Raw genomic sequence first — 20282 nt, forward strand, 5'->3', positions numbered from 1 at the left:
GCGACCTACTGTGACTTAAGTCCCACTTATCTCACCCAAATTATTTGCAGGTAATAAGTCAGGTAGTAAGCCTACTGCAGGTAATTTACTTACAATAATTCTCATACCGTGAGAGAATAAGTGTAAAGGAACCTCTACCCATCCATGTCCTCCCATTATTGCAAGCAAACTCACTCTTATTTCCACAAGATACAGTACTGTATATAGTTTTACAGGACTGGATAACACTTGATAGTGTCATCCATGGTTATGGATGGCATTTCGGGCAAGCTAAAACATCAGGCTAATAGAACATAAGGCATAATTAATATTGTACATGTACAGTGGACCCTCGACCAACAATATTAATCCATTCCAGAGAGCTCATCATTAGACGAAATTATCGTTAGTTGAATTAATTTTCCCCATAAGAAATAATGGAAATCAAATTAATCCATTCAAGACACTCAAAAGTATGAAAAAAATATTTTTACCACATGAAATATACATTTTCCTACACACAGAAGGATAGATGCACAGTACATGTATACATATGTATATTGTGTAATGAAGAATAAATGACACTACCTTTATTTTTAATTAAATCGTCATGCAATTGCCTTACCTTTTTACATATGATCGCTTGAGAGATGCTATCTCCTGATATCTGTTTTTCGTTTATCCACACCAGTAACAGTCTCTCAACATCTTCGACTACTTGCGATCTGTGTTTCGAAAACATACTTGCACCTTTTGCAACAACAGCTTTCTTGATTGCATTTCTGTTGGCCAAGATAGTAGCGATGGTTGATTGGGGTTTGTTATACAACCTGGCCAGCTCGGAGACACGCACTCCAGTTTCATACTTTGTGATGATCTTCATTTCAATTGTAATTCTCACCCTTTTTACCACAGGGTTGGCACTAGAAGCTTTCTTGGGGTCCATGGTGGCTCATTTTGCAGTTACAAGCACTAAAAACACTGGAATAATGCAAAATGTACCGAATGTATGCGTGGATGCGACTGCACAAAAAATACATTTTATAGAGAATAACTATAGTTTTATATACAGAAAACAGTGAGAAATAAATATAAAACCCTAATTTTAATGGATAAATGAACATTTAAATCAGTTTTACCTTTATTTAAGATTCTTGTTGGCATATTCTTTGAGATCCACATGCAGCTACCTTGCCTTTTCGCTAACTGTTTTTCGTTGATCCACACTAACAACAACTTCTCAACATCTTTGATTGTTTGCCATCACTACCACCCTCAACCACCACTACCACTCCCTACCACCCTCTACCACCATCACTACCACCCTCTGCCACCATCACTACCACCCTCTACAGCCATCACTACCACCCTCTACCACCATCACAACAACTACCACCATCACAACAACTACCACCATCACTACCATCCTCTGCCTTTATAGAGGGTGGTAGTGATACTTGCCCACAAAACTTTGCAACTCATTTTACGAGTTCTTTCTTGAATTCTGTCATGTTTCTCACCTTCTTTATCAAAGGGCTGGTACTTGGAACTTTCTTTGGCCCCATGGTGGCTTATTTAGCAGTTGCACTCAATAAACAAGCACAAAAAACAATTGATTATTACGAAATGTTTCGTATAAACGAGCAGGGTAATGTTCACTTGACAAGAAACACAGCCAGACTAACTCAGAATGTGTGTGTGGAATGCTTTGTGTGGGCACAGGCATGTGGACACGTTCTGTACAGCAGACGAAAACCAAGGTGACAAACGAAAACTGGGATAATATTTTGACGAAAAAAGTCGTCGAAAACCAAATTCGACGAAAACCAAGGTTCCACTATAAAGGTAGATGAGGGGAAGAGTTAAGCAAAGGAAATTACCAGCAAATCCCAAGCTGTCTTCAAGTGAAAATTTGGTAATCTCCTCAAGTCAATTCTTGATCAGCCGGGCTATGGTGCATACATACGTTGGGCTGCAAGCAGCGGGCACCAGCAGGCTGATCAATCAGGCCAACAACCCAGAGGCCTGGTTTGGGATTGGGGCAGTGACCCCAAGAAACAGCTACAGGTAGCCAGTCCTAGGATTGTAGTGTTGGGAGTGATTTAAAAGGAAATTTGAAAGCAACGTAACTGAAATTCAAGTATTTTTAAAAGCTCCGGTCAGCATGTGAATGCAGTGCTGAGCAACATGTTTGTTTTCATGAATCCCTTGAAACATTGCTATTTCGGTTTGCTGCTGTTCTTTATTTAACAACTGTGATACCCAGAAGTCCTTCATTTTTCATAACTGTTTTATCTTCTGGTACATGCAATAAAGCTGTACAGATAAAATGTATATTGTACAACCAAATATTAATCACAAAAGTATTGTCATTAAAGATTAATTTTATTTGTTTGCTAATATTGTACAGTATGGTGCTTGTTTATTATTAAAATTGTATTATTTCAGTGTGGAGACTTTGTAAATGCTGGAGCGAAGGAGATGATGACCCCATCAGATGTCATTGCTGCAGCTGACATTACATTTTCCTGTGTGTCTGATCCTCAGGTTGCTAAGAATGTAAGTATGGCACCATGATGTGGTTATATTTGTTGGCCTTTGGTGAATGAAAGTTGTTCTTGTATACAAAGTACAGTGGTACCTTGGCTTATGAGTGTCCCAACTCTATGAGTTTTTCGAGTTACACGTCGTCACTCAGTCAATTTTTTGCTTCTAGTTGCAAGCCAAAATCCGAGTTACGAGCAAGCTCCAGATATGCCGCCACTAATTGGTAGCGTATCTGAAGTTAAATCAAACTCTGTACCCAGAGGAATGTCAAGTACTTTGTCCCATCCCACATGCTCTTCCAAGACATAACTGGAAGGATAATATGTACTCCCACACTAATCCCAGATTGTAATGAGGCACCTCGTCCCTTGTTTGGTTCTTGTATAAATCGGGGGAAGAGGTAACCTTCATTTCATTAAGGTGGGTGGAGCAGTGATGGTGGTGGGTGAAGTAGTCATGGTGATGGGTGGAGTAGTGATGGTGGTGGATGGAGTAGTGATAATGGTGGGGGGAGTTGTGAGGGTGGTGGGTGTAGTAGAGATGGTGGTGGGTGGAAAAGTGAGGGTGGTGGATGGAGTAGTGATAATGGTGGGAGGAATAGATATGGTGGTGGATGTAGTAGAGATGGTGTTGGGTGGAGTAGTGAAGGTGGTGGGTGGAGTAGTGAAGGTTGTGGGTGTAGTAGAGATGGTGGTGGGTGGAAAAGTGAGGGTGGTGGATGGAGTAGTGATAATGGTGGGAGGAATAGATATGGTGGTGGATGTAGTAGAGATGGTGGTGGGTGGAGTATGCAATATTTCTTATTTATAAATACATTTTTCTTATTTAAAAACCGGTAACAAACAAATTGGGGTGGTTTTTGGGGGGGGGGTGGAACGGATTAATGGCATTTCAGTTAATTTCAACGAGGAAAAAATGTTTTGATATACGTACGAGCAAATTGAGTTACAAGCTCGGTCACAGAACGAATTAAACTCATAAGTCAACGTACCACTGTATACTGCACCTCTATACCTTACTCAGAAGCTTAAATGTATTAGTGTATCTAACTCCATGGTATAAACCTTGGTAATAAATACCGACAAGTTGGTTTAGAAAGACACGTAAGCAAACACTATAACATATTTATTAGAAAACGTTTCGGTCCTGGGACCTTGATCACTTCTAACATACAGAGGTAGAAAGACATTATATATATAGGCGGAGAGTGAGATGGGACGCACGTGACCTGAGGAATGTCATAAGAACATAAGAATGGAATAACACTGTAGAAGGCCTACTGGCCCATGCGAGGCAGGTCCTTATCAAAACAACCTCTGCCTATGATGAGGACGGGTAGACGATGAAATCATGTGACTCCTGTGTTGTTGGGTTGGTGCTTCTTAAGTATCATGTATGCCAATGTTTTTGAAATTTTGTAGTTTCCAGTGTTGCGTCACCGACACTATAGAACGCAACACTGGAAACTACAAAATTTCAAAAACATTGGCATACATGATACTTAAGCAGCACCAACCCAACAACACAGGAGTCACATGATTTCATCGTCTACCCGTCATCATCATAGGCAGAGGTTGTTTTGATAAGGACCTGCCTCGCATGGGCCAGTAGGCCTTCTACAGTGTTCCTCCATTCTTATGTTCTTATGACATTCCTCAGGTCACGTGCGTCACATCTCACTCTCCGCCTATATATATAATGTCTTTCTACCTCTGTATGTTAGAAGTGATCAAGGTCCCAGGACCGAAACGTTTTCTAATAAATATGTTATAGTGTTTGCTTACGTGTCTTTCTAAACCATCTAACTCCATAAACAACATAAAGGCACAATACCGTGATGGGAACAGTACACAAATAATAACCTGCACATAGGAGAGAGGAGCTTACCACGACATTTTGGTCTGACTTGGACCATTTACAAAGCCACAGTATTACTTTGTAAATGGTCAGGATCAGACCGAAACGTCGTCATATGCTTCTCTCTCCTATATGCAGGTTATTTGTTTATCTAACTCCATATCATTATCAAGCCCCCTCGTTGGTTATTATTTAGATGTGTCCCAGGCCCTTTCTTCACTCCAACCATCCTCTTCTTCACTCCTTTGTCATCCACAGAGCTCTTCTGCACCAAATTCTGTTTAAACTTAGTGGTACACAGTCACTCTTGTGCTTCTGAATCTGCCATGCATTAAAATTGCTAAACCTCTGATGGGGTCTGACTGCTTATTTTATGGTACTGCTGTTTCCTGTCTTTGTGTTGCATCCTCTACTCCCACTTGCCAACCCTCTTGCCTTCCTTCATTGCAAATGCAATTCGTGTTATCTCAGAGATGGTAGCAAGTATAGCTACTGTTCTTCCATGGTGCCCTTGCACAAATGTTATCTGTCCTTCTGCAAAGTATCCCTTGCTTTATGCAGTAGATGTATTCCAGGCTATGGCAGTAGTACTAAGTTCAATCAAACCATCACCACTTAATTATGCATATGGAGAATTTTTACTGTGTTTTGCTAACTACATTTATTGGATATGGTGAATGCATATACATAATTGCTGATGCAAATGGGACATAGCATAAGAGTGAATTCACCTCAAGGAAAGCCACATAAAGCAAGGGAGACCTAGTCTATCTGTAGATTGTCATTCAATTTCTGTCTATTGTCTACATGTATTGTTTAAATGTCTGTTAACCTGTATCCTGTTACTGCATCTCATAAAGCAAAAGTGTGCTTCTTGTCCATACTTATGTTTATATGTACCAGATTTTTATTCAAATTACACTTCACTTTGCTGCCCTGGTGTATTTGTTCAGATAAGTAGTACCATACAGTACATATACAATATGTTTTTTACACAGCACTGTTCCTTTACACTCCTTGTCTTTAAACAAGCTTTAGACCATTGCTTAATGTATATCTGAATAACTGCTGTTGTTAGGTGACTGTGATGGATATGTGGGTCAGCAGCCCACCAGCAGCAACAGCCTGGTTGACCAGACAAGCACCAAACAAGCCTGGCCCAAGGCCAGGCTCTGGGAGTAGAAAAACTCTTGGAACTCATCAAGGGTGTGAGGCAGACTTTCCCCAATTCTCATGGTCCCTGTCAAGTCTCTATTTTTTTTCACTCGTTTACCTTTACATGCCTTAATTACTGTTCTGAGACTTCAGCACATGTGGATACTTGGTCATAGAGCCTCTTGCTGTGCTATCCTAAACTTGGCTAATACCAGTATCTAGAAAGAATTATTGGTACTCATAGCTTGAATATAGCTTTTTTTTTTTTGTACACAGGGTTTGACAAGGTTAAGGATCCCTAGCTTTATTGACAAGCTATTTACAGGTTAAGGATTCCTAACTTTATTGGCAAGCTAAGAGCTGTTACCTACATCAGCTCATTTGAAAGCATTTTTATTGTTATGAGACATACAAGTAGGGAACAGGATGAAGTTGGAGCCATCTGTGGGCCAGCATTTTCATTTGATCAACTGACTTTATCTCATTGACATCATTATGCTGTACGAATGTGTTCCATACTCGAGTCATCCTGGGTATATATGATCTCAGATGGAGTGATGTTCTGGGGAATTGTACAGCCAGAGTGAAGTTGCTGCTTTCTGCTCGTCTTGTGGCATAAAAGCTTGTTTCACGCTGTCCTTGAAGTGGATCCAAGTGTGGTACTTTGACAATATTGGCCTTGAACATAACAGTAAGGCCACCCACATCCCTCCTATGTTGAAGGCTCTGCTGAAATGACAGATCTATCCAGAATGGGTCCAGGCGAGAGATGAGACGTCTTGCTCTGTTCTCTACTCTGTCGAGCAGTCGCAGATGAGAGGGGGGCAGGCAAACCAAGAAAGTGGAGCATACTCAAGGTGTGAGCGTACTTGTGCCTCGTACAGAATCTTGCAACCCCTACTGTCAAGCAGATGCGAGATACGGCGAAGTGCTGTAAGCTCCCTGGCTGCCTTGTTTGCAAGATTTACAACATGGTTCTTCATGGTTAGTTTGAAGTCAAATTTCACCCCAAGGATATCAACTTCTTCTCCAGGTGCCAACACCCTCCCATTCATCCTTACTACTGCAACGCATTACCATCATGGTGCCTAGAGACGATCATCATTTGCGTTTTCTCAGGTGCAAATGTTACTTGCCATCTATTTCCCCAAGCTGATATAGCTCTCAGCTGGTGATTGATGTAGCTTAGAGCAGCTGGCATTTCTTCTCTTGGATAAGTGAATGTCAGTGTACAGTCATCTGCATATGCATGTGATTCTGGGATGAGATAAAGAAGGTCGTTGAAGTAGACATTCCATAACAATGGTCCCAGCACGCTTCCTTGTGGAACACTTGCCCCAATAGGATGTCTTGCTGATTCCGTTCCATTGAGAACTACACTTAGAGATCTACCATGAAGGTAATCACTGAGGAGACATAGCGTAGAGCCTGCAATTCCCAGTGCTTGAAGTTTTGGTAAGAGGCCCTGGTGCCACACCCAATTGAAAGTGCCAGCAATGTCCAGTGCTACCACACAGCTGACTTTGGATTCATCCAGTGACTGGTGCCACTTAGTGGAGAGGTTTAACAACAGATCAGCAGCAGAGTAACCTTTCCTGAAGCCATATTGACGATCACAAAGTAGTGAGTGGTAGTCAAAAAACTCTGTCATTTGTCTTGAGATTATTGTCTCAAGGATCTTACCAGTGATTGACAGGAGTGACACTGGTCTGTAGTTGCTGATTTCTGCTCTGCTCTTCTTTTTGTGAACAGGGACTACATTTGCCTCTTTCCATAGAGAGGGCCATTTACACTGTACTAGGCAGTGCTGAAAGATGCGAGTTAGAGGTGCTGCTAGCTGGTCTGCACATCTTCTCAGCTTGTCTTCCTCAGTTGATAGCCTCGACATGGACATTAGGGTCGCTTTATCTGCCTTTTCATGTGCTCCCACATATCTGTTTTTCTTTCTTTATTGTTTATTTCATTACCTATTCTTATTTTGAATCTTGTTGCAAAATTTCATTAGTGCAGTAAGCTTTCCTTGTCTTTCCGTTTTTATATGCACTGCACACAATAAACTGAAATTAAAAATGCAAACAATAGAATGACTTTTATTTTTCAGATGGTATTTGGGAATTGTGGTGTCTTACAGGAGATCTCTGCAGACAAAGGTTATGTTGAGATGACAGGAATTGATGCTGAAACATCTCAAGATATTGCTGAGGTAGGTGACTATCAGTTCTGTTTTTGTTATTGCTGAGGTAGGTGACTATCAGTTCTGTTTTTATTATTGTTATTGTCGCTATTATTATCAGGTATCCATGATACCTGATAATAGCGATACCTGATAATTATAGTGATTGCCTGAATTCTTGTTTCCTTCAGCAGTTAAAAAGACTTGGAATTGGAGAATGCCTCTTTTAGGCAGCTTCAAACCTTGACTAGTGCTCAGGTTTTGAAGGAAGGTTTAAAATTTAAGTGACCTTTGTTGGATCCACTTTTCAATTTTATTTCTGGAGTATTATGCTTACTTTTCCAGATCAGTAAGAAATTATGTATCAAGCTGAAAATTTAAGCAGACCTTTATCTCTTTCTTTCTTTCAACACACCGGCTGTATCCCACAGAGGCAGGGTGGCCCAAAAGGAAAAATGAAAGTTTCTCCTTTTTACATTTGGTAAAAGAGAGAAGCTTACGACGACGTTTCGGTCCGACTTGGACCATTGACAAAGTCACACTAACCAGAAGTGGAGCAGGACGGCTATATATAGCCGTCCTGCTCCACTTCTGGTTAGTGTGACTTTGTCAATGGTCCCAGTCGGACCGAAACGTCGTCGTAAGCGTCTCTCTCTTATGTGCAGGTTATTTGTGTATCGTTCCAGTCACGGTATTGTGCCTTTTTTGTTATTTACATTTGGTAATATATACAGGAGAAGGGCTTACTAGCCCCTTGCTCCTGACATTTTAGTCGCCAAACCCAGAGGGGTTTGTAAATATGCTTGTACATATATGTTTAGTGTGACCTAAGTGTAAGTAAAAGTAGCAAGACGTACCTGAAACCTTGCATGTTTATGAGACAGAAAAATGGACACCAGCAATCCTACCATCATGTAAAACAATTACAGGCTTTCATTTTACACTCACTTGGCAGTACAGTAGTAGCAGACCTTTATATTGGTTTAAAACTTTAGTAGAGCAGGTCATCGAATAACTTTTTTTCGTTAAACGTCGTGTTGTTATAACGTCGATGAGAAAAATCAAACGAATACAATGAATATAAATTATTGTAAAATAAAAATTTGTAAAGTTAACAATAATCATGCAAACAAATGACAATAAATGATGTGGTATGAAAGCACTGAGCAAGCCTGCTGTATTTGTTATTGTTTGCATGACTCACAATATCGTAATGACATGATTGCAAACAAACCATACCACGGGTGGGGTTTGAACCCGCAGTCGGAGAATCTGGAGTTTTGAGACTGACCGCGGGTTCAAACCCCACCTGTGGTATGGTTTTTTTATTGTTTGTTTTTGAACTGCATGATGGTAGAAGGTGCTCCTTATAATTTTCACTTTGCAAACATTTATTCCTTGATTTAACCCTGTTGCAATGGGTGCTAAAGGTGCACTGTGCACCCCTGATGCTTTTAGCTATAAAAAAAAAAATGTGTGACATTAGAAACAAAACTAGAATTTTAAAGGGGTTTGACAATGGACAGTGAGGTGTAGTTTTGTTGTTCTTTGTTTCACTTAAACTCGCAGTTTCCAAGAACCCGGTGATGACATTAAGTGAGGATTTATTGTACTTTGTATAATTTATGATGCAGTTCCCCTTGCTGTTTAGGAAATAATTATCTGAAGCCTACAACGAATTATAAATCTTTCGTTCGACGCACCAGCTGTATCCCACTGAGGTGGGGTGGCCCAAAAGGAAAAACGAAAGTTTCTCCTTTTAAATTTAGTAATATATACAGGAGAAAGGGTTGCTAGCCCCTTGCTCCTGGCATTTTAATCACCTCTTATGACATGCATGGTTTACGGAGGAAGAATTCTGTTCCACTTCCCCATGGAGATGAGAGGAAATAAACAAGAACAAGAACTATAAAGAAAATAGAAGAAAACCCAGAGGGGTATGTATATATATGCTTGTACATGTATGTGTAGTGTGACCTAAGTGTAAGTAGAAGTAGCAAGATGTACCTGAAATCTTGCATGTTTATGAGACAGAAAAAGGGACACCAGCAATCCTACCATCATGTACAACAATTACAGGCTTTCGTTTTACACTCACTTGGCAGGATGGAAGTACCTCCCTGAAATTATAAATCTTCTTCTTTCAGCGTACCAGCCGTATCCTACCGAGGTGGGGTGGCCCAAAAGGAAAAACGAAAGTTTCTCCTTTCAGATTTAGTAATATATACGAGAGAGGGGTTCCCTTGCTCCCGGCATTTTAGTCACCTCTTACGACATGCATGGCTTACGGAGGAAGAATTCTGTTCCACTTCCCCATGGAGAAAAATTATAAATCTTAAGTAAAATTAAAAATTATCCATGATTTTGTGTGTGTGTGTGTGTGCGCGTGTGTGTGCATGTCACACAAAAAAAATAACTTGTGAGTTCATTAAGATCATTCTATTTGTTTCTGTGTTATAAATGGAACAAACACCATTGAAAAAACGCTCTCCTTGGTGGGCAATATCTAGAACCAAGTTTATTATACATTTTAGCCAAACTGTGCTAGCACTGGCAATTTAAAATAGTTCTCTGGCTTATCTTGTAGTTCACCTGACCTGTCCATCTGATATGAAAATGCCACCTCTGATTAGTTTCAGATTTTCAATATCAGTGTATATTAATTAGAGCAAAGGTAAGATTGTTGTTTGGCTTTGTGGGTGCCCATTTTATATATGCAAATAGGAAAGTGGTTGAGATGCAGTAAATTTAGAATGCCTTATCTGATTGGCTTCAAACTTTCAGTGCAGGTGCATTTTCCACAAAGGAAACTTTACAGTTTTAGTGAGCAGTGTGTCTTAATTTACAAATTTTATTAAAGAGAGACGTGTAGAAAAAGGATATATTTGTTAATACAGTAATATTTCACCTCCTTGAGGCTTTTACCAATATTTGCAAGGGCATTCCTAAAAATTGAGGGGTAGGGTTATATTCCTAGAGACATGAAAATTTTGTCTACATGAATTTTTTATCAGATATGAATTCATTTTGCATTTTGTAAATCATGTCTCTGTAATATGCTACTCTGTTAGACCATTGATCACAATTTGAATAAAATATTATGTTTGGTTTTTAATTTAGAAGGTTATGCATCAAGCCTGAAAAAATGGGTACCACCAAAAAACTTGGATAATTAAAAAGTTATTGTGGGTTGCTCTTCATCAAAATCATTGAATGAGTGAAGCCCAGAAATTTGTACTTATGACTCTGGTTGGTTGTTATTTTGTAAAAGAACAATATATTTATTTTGTACACTGATGCTTATTATTTATTATTATTAATTTTCAAATATTTTTAAAAAATTTCAAGGCCATTGGTGCTCAGGGTGGCCGTTATCTTGAAGCTCAGGTGCAGGGCAGCAAAGTACAGGCAGAGGAAGGTACATTGGTTATCTTGGCAGCTGGAGACAGAACTCTCTTTGACGACTGCCAGAGCTGCTTTCAAGCTATGGGCAAAAATTCCTTTTATTTAGGTAAGGGACATCCACTGTTCATCTGGAGTATATCATATCACCAATTTTGGATGTATGTTTTGTATTAGCCTGGGTATTTTAAGTATAGATTTTACATAAACTAGCTTGTGCTGAATGTTCATTAAACAACATACAGCAAAATTTTGATATAACAGATTTTGGACTTAATGGACACTATCTCTAGCCAGACAACACCTGAAAGCAACGAAGTCCATTAACCCTTTGAGTGGCCATCACATAGATCTACATTATTGATACAGGGGTCCCTCATGTGGGTCTATGTTTTGATCACACCTCCCTCTGATAAGCTGTGAGTGGCAAATTTTGGCCAAGGTATGAGAGAATTGGCGAGTGTGTACGGTAGAAAAAAAAATCGTGCCCCACGTGGTGCATGATGGGAAAAGCAAAAGTCTGACCTCTTGTTTTGTTTATATAGCAACTTTGAGGTGTTTTATAGGATGGTTTTATTGACTGTTTTTGTTACCTTTTGATTGAATAGAAGGTTCACTACTGAAGTAGAGATGTTTTTGGTTAGTTTCAGGACTGGAAGTAACATGAAATTGGGCTCAAAATAGTGGAAATAATTGATATTTGAAGGTTTTCCTGAGGAGAGGGTAGGCCCCCTCTAAACCTTCTGGTCTGTTTTATGGGTTTTTAATAGGTCTGATTCAATTATTGGGATACCGTAAACAATGTCAATCATTCTTGGTTATATTTTATTATCTGAGAATTGTATAAATCTTCAGTTTTTTGTGTGATTATGAATTCAAAATGGAAGACTAAGTGTTATACAGGAGAGGTCTAGGGACATGATTAATGAACAGAGGAAATGTTGTTTTAGTTCTGGGAATGTCTACCTTATTTATTTTGGACTATTTTTAAATTTGAATTTTTTTAATTTTGGTATACAGTGGACCCCCGCATAACGATCACCTCCGAATGCGACCAGTTATGTAAGTGTATTTATGTAAGTGCATTTATGTAAGTGCATTTACGTAAGTGCATTTGTACGTGTATGTTTGGGGGTCTGAAATGGACTAATCTACTTCACAATATTCCTTATGGGAACAAATTCGGTCAGTACTGGCACCTGAACATACTTCTGGATTGAAAAAATATCATTAACCGGGGGTCCACTGTAATTGGCCAAATTACCTTCTTCTGTACACTTTACTGGGTAATTTGAGTGGAACACATATTAGAATTGGGTCGAAGGGAGCATTGTAATTGGCTTTAAATAGGACTCGAAATGGGCAAAATTGCCAGTGCCTAAATTGCACCCAGACTGCTAACTTTGCATCCGCATTATTCTGTAAGTTTTCCATCAAATTTCATTCTTTTGGTGTCAGGGTTAAATCCAGAAGTGTTGATTATTCTTAAAGTCTGCTGGCAAATTCATCTTTCATTTAATGGACAAAGTTTGTTATTGTGATTTATTTCTTATTTTTACAGACAGTTATGTATTTACCAGAATTTTGTTATTGTTGCAATTTGCTGGGTAACTTTATTTTTGGATTTAACGGACTTAGTCCATTAGATCTGAAAATTGTCCCTTCCTGTTACCTTTATGGAAGAATGTTCTCATTCAGATTTAATGGGCATCAGCTTTAACAAACACCTATTAACCCATTAAATCGAGGTTTTGCTGTGCATACATGTTTATGTACAGTAATTTTTTGTCCTGTCTCCCACCAAGATATGGAACATATTCACCATTATTATTCAGTTGCTGCTTTGTCAGAAGTGTGCTAATATCACAGTCCAAATATCTCCTGACTGCAACATCCTCACTCCCTAATGCAGATTGCAGGCTTTATTTCCAACCTCTAGGACTCTAGTGTTACTAACTGGCTTTCCCTGAATCCATTCATAAATGTTTCCTTGCTCATATTCCAACAGCACATCAAACCATAAAAATTACTTTCTTCCTATCATTCCAATCTCACACACTCCCACAAGCCTGGTGGATGCTCAAACCCCAACCACTCAAAACCTTTATTCCCTCCCTCCAACCCTTCTGGGATGATTTCTGCTACTCCTTCCTTACATATCTTTGTTAATCTTACTCTACCCCATCCTCAATACCCGTCCTGCCTCAACTACCCCTTCTCAGCCATCTGAATTATACCCTCAAATGGTAATCCCACACCATCCTCTAATTTCCATGCTCTGAATTCTCTAAATCATGATCACACTACACATTGCACTCATCATAAAATATCCCCTGTGTATCTCATCACCTTGCTATTGTATGTACTGTACATAAATATATTTTTATTACTGTTTAGGAAATAATATTCTTTGTGTATATATTTTCAGTTGTATTTGTCACTTTTTTCTTCTCACTTTTCTCACTATTTCTCTTATTTTGTCTTAATTTTTTTTTTTTTTTTTTGTATGCTAGCACTGGATTTCATAATCCCTTGTTCACAGGTGAAGTTGGAAATGCAAGCAAGATGAACCTCGTGCTGCAGGTTATGGCAGGAGTAACGTTAGCGGGGCTAGCAGAGGGAATGGCTTTAGCAGATCGTGCAGGCTTACAACAGAAAGATGTTATGGAAATTATGGAACTTACCTCACTGGCTTGTCCACTCATGATTGAGAAAGGCAAAGGTAAGTTTCACTTTCTTTTTTCATTCTAAATTCTTATAAAGTATAGTATAAAGAAATATCATTTTGTAAAATGATAAATTTATCACAAAATTTATGACATTTGGTTTCTTGTAAATGTCTTAGGTGCTGATTCAACATATTTTTTTTTTTTTGTTGTGTAATAAGTGGAGAATTAGCTTTAAGGACAATGTTTAGGAATATTTATATAACATTCTGTTCTCTGCTACTTGACCTTGGAGTTCTACCAAATTTTTGCACTGAAGCATTGAGCACACCCTTGACTAACATGCAAGTTATGTTCCTCAAAATTGGTTCTTTATTCAAAATTAATATTAATCAAAGTGAAGAACATGTGGGAAACAATGGGGCTACACTCCTAAAGTTTCAAAAAAGGCAAACATTTTTGAAAGTAGAACAGAAAGAGTAAAAAGAAACAACTTTGTCTTATCTTAAACTTTGGTTGTTGTTGCTTGTTGCTAGGCAGGTGTGTAGAGGGATTAATGTGGCCCTGTACAAACATGGGGGCAGGCAGTATCAGATACTACCACTACACATCTTGAATCATATCTTGTACATACTGTACCTTAATTTTCTTAGAAGATGTTGGAGTCTCCCACACAATTTTCTTCTTGGTATCTCCATTATCGATGGAGGCAATAATAATGTCGAGGATTGTTGGATAAACACACACGGGTCAGTCACACCACTCTTGCAGAAAGCCATTGTAGACAGCATTGGTGCAGTGACAATACATGATACTGGGCTTTTATAAAACAAAGGCCTTGTCCACAATTACACAGACACTCAGGGTTTTGTATGTCACTCTTAAGAACTTTACAAATTACAGCAAGTTTGCTGAGAGTTGTCAATACAACTCATATTATAGTTGCTATTTTTTCAGTTGTGATTTGCATTTCAGCTTGGTAATATAATTGAAAAGCAGCTATTTATACATTTGGCATGGATAATTTTCTGAAGGAACAGTGAAACTTTGGCCAAGTGCTGAATTTTTTATGTTACTTCTTCTTTTCAAAAAGAATATTTTTAATGTTTTTATTGCTTTTTCAAGTATCATTTCTTCATTCCTGTTATTTGGCTAAGTTATTTTTATATAGCCAGACTTGAATACTGGAAATGGGAAGTACAATGCCTGCACTTTAATGGAGGGGTTTGGGATATTGGCAGTTTGGAGGGATATGTTATATATCTTTATATATGCTTCTAAACTGTTGTATCTGGGCACCTCTGTAAAAACAGTGATTATGTATGAGCGAGGTGAAAGTGTTGAATGATGATGAAAGTATTTTCTTTTTGGATATTTTCTTTCTTTTTGGGTCACCCTGCCTTGGTGGGAGACAGCCAACTTAAAAAAAAAGTATTTATACTAAGAAAATTAGAAGTGTCTTTTTCAATTAATGATTCTTTTCTGTTTCTGCACTTACACTATAGCAGCATTTGGGAGTCTATTACAGTCTTTTAGTTTTGACAGTTTTCCTAGTGACTTGTTTGCTCCCATCTCTAGAATCTTCCCTGTCCTGTCTTTGTATTTTTGTGTGTTCCCATTTTGGTTTTCTAGCTTTTTCTATTGTAATTTCCTAATCTTGTATTGCTGCTGAATATTTATCAATGTGTTGATGACTTTACGTATGATATAATCAAACTAGCATTCAGCAAGTGTTACAAAATTTACTTCTATGCTTGTTTGTACATGAAAGATTATACAGTGGAACCTCGGTACTCAAACTTAATTCATTCCTGAAGGCTGTTTGGGTGCTGATCCATTCAAGTATTGAACGACTTCTTCCCAACCATTTTTCTTTTTGGTTGACTGTTATCACTGATTGTCACAGGCCCCATGGTGACTTATTTTTACAAATAATATAAAAAACACCAAAAAATGTGAAGAAACATGAAATAGTGTACAGCGAAGTTCTGGCAAGTCATGTTTGTTTGGTCAAGTGCCGAGCTTTGTTCAAGTAGGGAGCTGTTTGAGTACCAAGATTCCACTGTATTTGAGTGCCTAATATATCTGGTAAATTCTACACCTCCACTAAAGATATAGCCAAGCCTGTATTTTCTCATTAATGAACCTAGCATTATTTAGATCTGTTATTACGTTTTATCTGTTGGTATTTTTTTTTTTTTCAGCTATTATTGAAGGAGGATTCCCAACACACCTGCCACTCCAGCATATGCAGAAAGATCTTCGCTTAGGGATGCTCATGGGAGACATGCTGGAACTTCCACTCCCACTTACAGCTGCTACAAATGAGGTTTTCAAGCATGCAAAGCGACTTGGATATGGAGAACATGATGTCTCTAGTGTTTACATACGCACTCGGTTCTAACAGAAACTATAAATGTGATTTTTCATTCATTGCAAAGAGAACAAGAATAAACCAAAAGCATCAGTAAAAATGTGCATTGCAAATTATGTTTTTGTAATAGTGGTTTCTATCAAATTATATGTTTTACCTTATTGGTATACAAATATCTCCACTACACAGGTCAAAAATTTCATCTTGACAGATTTGATCTTAAATTAATACTACCAAAATTTTGATAGTGCATTTTTTTGATGCTTTTTATTACATGCCTGACAAATGCAATGTATTGAGTGATGTTTTATTAAGTGCAGAGTCATTGGTGTCAAGTGACTGCAAGATGGACAGGTCAGTATGTTGATAGTTAACTGTGGAAGAATTTGGGTTTGTATAGAACCAGCTGTTAAAATTTATTAAGGTTTATTGGCTTGCCCTGATATCAACTGAGCCATATACAAGTTTGTCCATTTGGCGAGTCAGTCCTAACTCTTCAATCTATCTCTTTAGTCGTAAGTATGAATGATTTATTGGATGAATAGATATAATTCTCAGGTCATCACTAATTTGTCAAAACACAATCATGCAAAGAAAATAAAATTTGCTGAAGCTTAGACAAAAAGTGAGACTTGATTTTATTATATTAAATAGAAGAATATTTTCGCAATATTTGTGTTTTGTTATGTAAGTTTTATATAAGTCATTAAGGATGAAGTAGTTTAAAAATAAAAAGTTTATCAATATGGGGAAGCAGATGTTGAAAATACAGTCTGACAGTCATTGCTCACTCAACAGTCATTATGGATATCAGAATGCATAGGTTTATATAATTTTTACAGTTTTATGAAAAAAACTTACCCTTTTGTTAGTACATGTATTTTAATTAGTTCTGAACATGTGTAATTGTTACACCTTTTAAGCATTATTCTAAAATTACTCTTTGCCTCTTCACTTGTATAGTACAAAATTACCTGCATACTGTGTTCTGTATCTGTGGATTGTATTACTTGTATATACTGTATAGCTTGACTAGAGAACTTATAAGGACCAACAGATACACACACACACACACAGTGGAAACGAACTCCATACAGAGATTCAAAACAGTATTTAACAGGGCTCAATCATGGTCAATTAGTTGAAAGTTAGGAAAGTTGAAAGTTCATATAGAAAATTACAAATAGATAATTGCATAACTATATTCAGATGTTCATATTCTGTGGTATAATTTTGTTAGTTACAAACTATTAAATTGTATTTTATAAATTAATTATTTGCAGCTTAGATGTATTGATTATATAATAGGCAAATTTGCCCTTGCCAGAGATCCTAGGTCATAAAATTTACATTAATTAATATTTTCATAATTTAAAAAAAAATAAATGTAAATAGAAGCTATGAGAGGGCAACAATATCAATATATAAATGATAGGAAACTACTGTTAACTAAGAAAGGATCATTTTGCCACAGCACGTGACTTTTTCAGCTTTGGTGAGCAAGTTATGAGCTAACAGTTGACACACACGTATGAGTTGACCTTCATTAATCTTATGAAAATTTGTACCCAGGCCAGTGGTCATCTATACAAAACACTTAGAAGTTCAGTTGCTTTTGGTAGAATGATTGAAGCAAAGTCATACCCCTCTGTGATCAGATCAGTGGAGGTCAGGACATACCACTTCATGGTTATTTATTTCAGCACATATTATTGATTTTAATAATTTATAATGGGTAATCTCATGTCTTCCTCACTCCATCATTCGAGACCATGTGACATGGTACTATACCAGTTGTTTGCCTTTGTTAGTAATGTTCCATATAGAATTTAGTATATTTTAATTTAAATCCTGGAACATTGCTGTACGTACTTTAAAAGATTGAGTTGTTATTGTTTTGTCTTAACTCCTTGATGTTTTTCATTTTAATGTATAGGTTTTCCTTGTTTTATGCTTGTTCACTATTATGTGATACTCCTTTTTTTATCAGTCATTCCACATATATGGTGTACATTTTCCATATGCAGCCGGTGTTGTATGCAAAATGAACTGAAGATTTTTATTATGCAGAATTAAGTGTTAATGGCCTGATGAAGCTTAGTGCAGTTGCCTGCCATGGTGCTGGAATGTATCTACAGCATAAAGCAAGGACCACCTGTATTGTGGATTGAGAAAGCAAGTGAAAACTTTATTTTTTTTTACATAGACTTTTATTAATTTTAGTTCACTATATATATAACTGTATTTTATGTTTACTGTAGTTAGTTATTAGGCCATTCCATTTCTCGTTGCATTTATATTCCTAGGCCCTTGTACATGAATTTGAAGGTAAAAATCTGGTATATTCTGTAACTTTGCGTGTAGAAAACATGCCATGATCATCGAGTTCTTTGCTCTCACAAATTTTTCATCAAGGTTAGTTTATAAACAGTCGTAGGTGTTTAACATGTGGAAATGGAAGCCATGTATTTTTTACTCTGCATTTGTATCACTAAATTTAATGAAGAGGAGTCTTCCTTGATGCTGGCAAAGTCTCTTGATTCAAGGAATTGGAGTTTCTTTCTACTTCCTCAGATCCTATCTGATTGCCTCCTATTTCCCAGGTTCAGTATGACCCCTATGAGTTTAGCACTTTTGTAATTATAACAGTAAAGATAATAGAGTGCTTGAACTACCAAAAATAAACAGCTAAGGGATAAATAATTGTGAAAGTGGTTTATCATCTGTAGGTCATGCTGCCTTGGTGGGAAATGGAGTCTATACCTAGGGGTATAGACTCAACTGTCACTGGTCACCTATGATGCAAAACTAAGGGAGAGAATACAAAAGAAAGTGACTGCAGGATCAAAGAAAATGACCTGGTGGTAGACCTGCTTAACCTGACTTCTTAAGCATACCACCAGAATCTGTCAGATTACAACTAACCACATACATTTGGAAGTTAGACACATATGAGCCAGAGGGATGTCAGAAAGTATTTCTTCAGTCTCAGGGTTGCCAGGAAGTGGAATGACCTCAACAGAGTGGTGGAGGCAGGCTCCATATATAGTTTTAAGAATAAACACTATAGAACCCACGAGGCTAGGAGAGAGAGTATCAGGTAAGCGGTAAATTGAGAGGTGGGGGCCAGGATCTAAGGCTTGACCCTTTCAACTACATATAGCTGAGTATATAAGACTAGGCCTTGAGCATGCATCACCAACGTGAGCTCACACTTAGCTTAGCACTCAGGGAAGCTCAGAGCTTCACCAGGCTGGTACAGCCTTTCTGCTAAGTGACAAAAGTTTGCTGTAACCAGTATTAGGATTGAATTTCCATCACCCATAGTGCTGTACGTCCTGAATGCATTTGCTGCTTCATGTAAATAAAATTGATACCCAGAATTGACAGGCAAGAGCCAAGAGAAAGTTTGCAGGCAGTTAATTCCATAACTGGGAAGGAGAGCAGATCATCAAGAGACATAATTGCAATGTACAAAGTACTCCAGGGCACGGATAAGGATGGGCTGTTTAAAAATTGTGGGATCTAGGATGAGTGGGAGCATACAAACAGTGTAAGGGTATTAAAGAAGTGAAGAGAGCTTTTAAAAGAGGCATGCTCTATATGCAAATTTGAATGTAAATATGATAAAAGACAGGTGGGGTCCAGGAACTGGATCTCAATCCAGCTAAATACAGCCTTTCTCTCTCTGCTGCTCTCTCTGTCTGTCTCTCTATCTATCTCTATCTATCCCTCCCTCCCCCTCCCTTTAGGTTTAGCACTCAGTTTATTTGTGGTGGTATTATTATTATTGCCTCAGTTGACTCCCCCTTCCCCCCCTTTCCTCTCTCTCACCACCCTTCCCTTCCCTTTTCTTCCTTTGCTTTCATTGTTATTGGTAATCACTCCAAAACACACAGTTGAGCTATTGCTATTTAAATCATTTGAATGCCCCATTTAACTGACAAATTTCTCATCATCATTATATTATTATTATTATTATTATTATTATTATTATTATTATTATACTCAGATGTATCAGTAATGTAAGCAGTTATCAGAAAGGGGTCACAGTGAACTAGGTTGTTTTTATTTGGGTTGATGGCATTCTTGCCCTAAATATTTTTTCTTATACTGTTGATAAAACAGC

The 20282-nt window shown here is 37.8% G+C and overlaps 1 protein-coding gene across 1 annotated transcript; it reads left to right on the forward strand.

The window, feature by feature from the left end:
- Positions 1-2431: 2431 nt before the first annotated feature.
- On the forward strand, positions 2432-16468 carry LOC138854180 (cytokine-like nuclear factor N-PAC). The gene is made up of 5 exons (XM_070095774.1): positions 2432-2538; positions 7640-7741; positions 11060-11222; positions 13656-13835; positions 15984-16468. Exons 1-5 carry the CDS (start codon positions 2461-2463, stop codon positions 16181-16183), a joined length of 723 nt encoding a protein of 240 aa, XP_069951875.1. The 5' UTR covers positions 2432-2460; the 3' UTR covers positions 16184-16468.
- Positions 16469-20282: the final 3814 nt, after the last annotated feature.

The sequence above is a fragment of the Cherax quadricarinatus genome, chromosome 51 (assembly GCF_038502225.1).
Source record: "Cherax quadricarinatus isolate ZL_2023a chromosome 51, ASM3850222v1, whole genome shotgun sequence".
NCBI lineage: Eukaryota > Metazoa > Arthropoda > Malacostraca > Decapoda > Parastacidae > Cherax > Cherax quadricarinatus.

What these genes read in the sequence shown, in the direction of transcription:
- LOC138854180 (XM_070095774.1), top strand. Translation starts at nt 2,461, where the DNA reads ATGATGACCCCATCAGATGTCATTGCTGCAGCTGACATTACATTTTCC. An exon ending in ATCCTCAGGTTGCTAAGAAT is followed by an intron (nt 2,539 to 7,639) that starts GTAAGTATGGCA and finishes TTTATTTTTCAG; the next exon opens with ATGGTATTTGGGAATTGTGG. An exon ending in CATGATTGAGAAAGGCAAAG is followed by an intron (nt 13,836 to 15,983) that starts GTAAGTTTCACT and finishes TTTTTTTTTCAG; the next exon opens with CTATTATTGAAGGAGGATTC.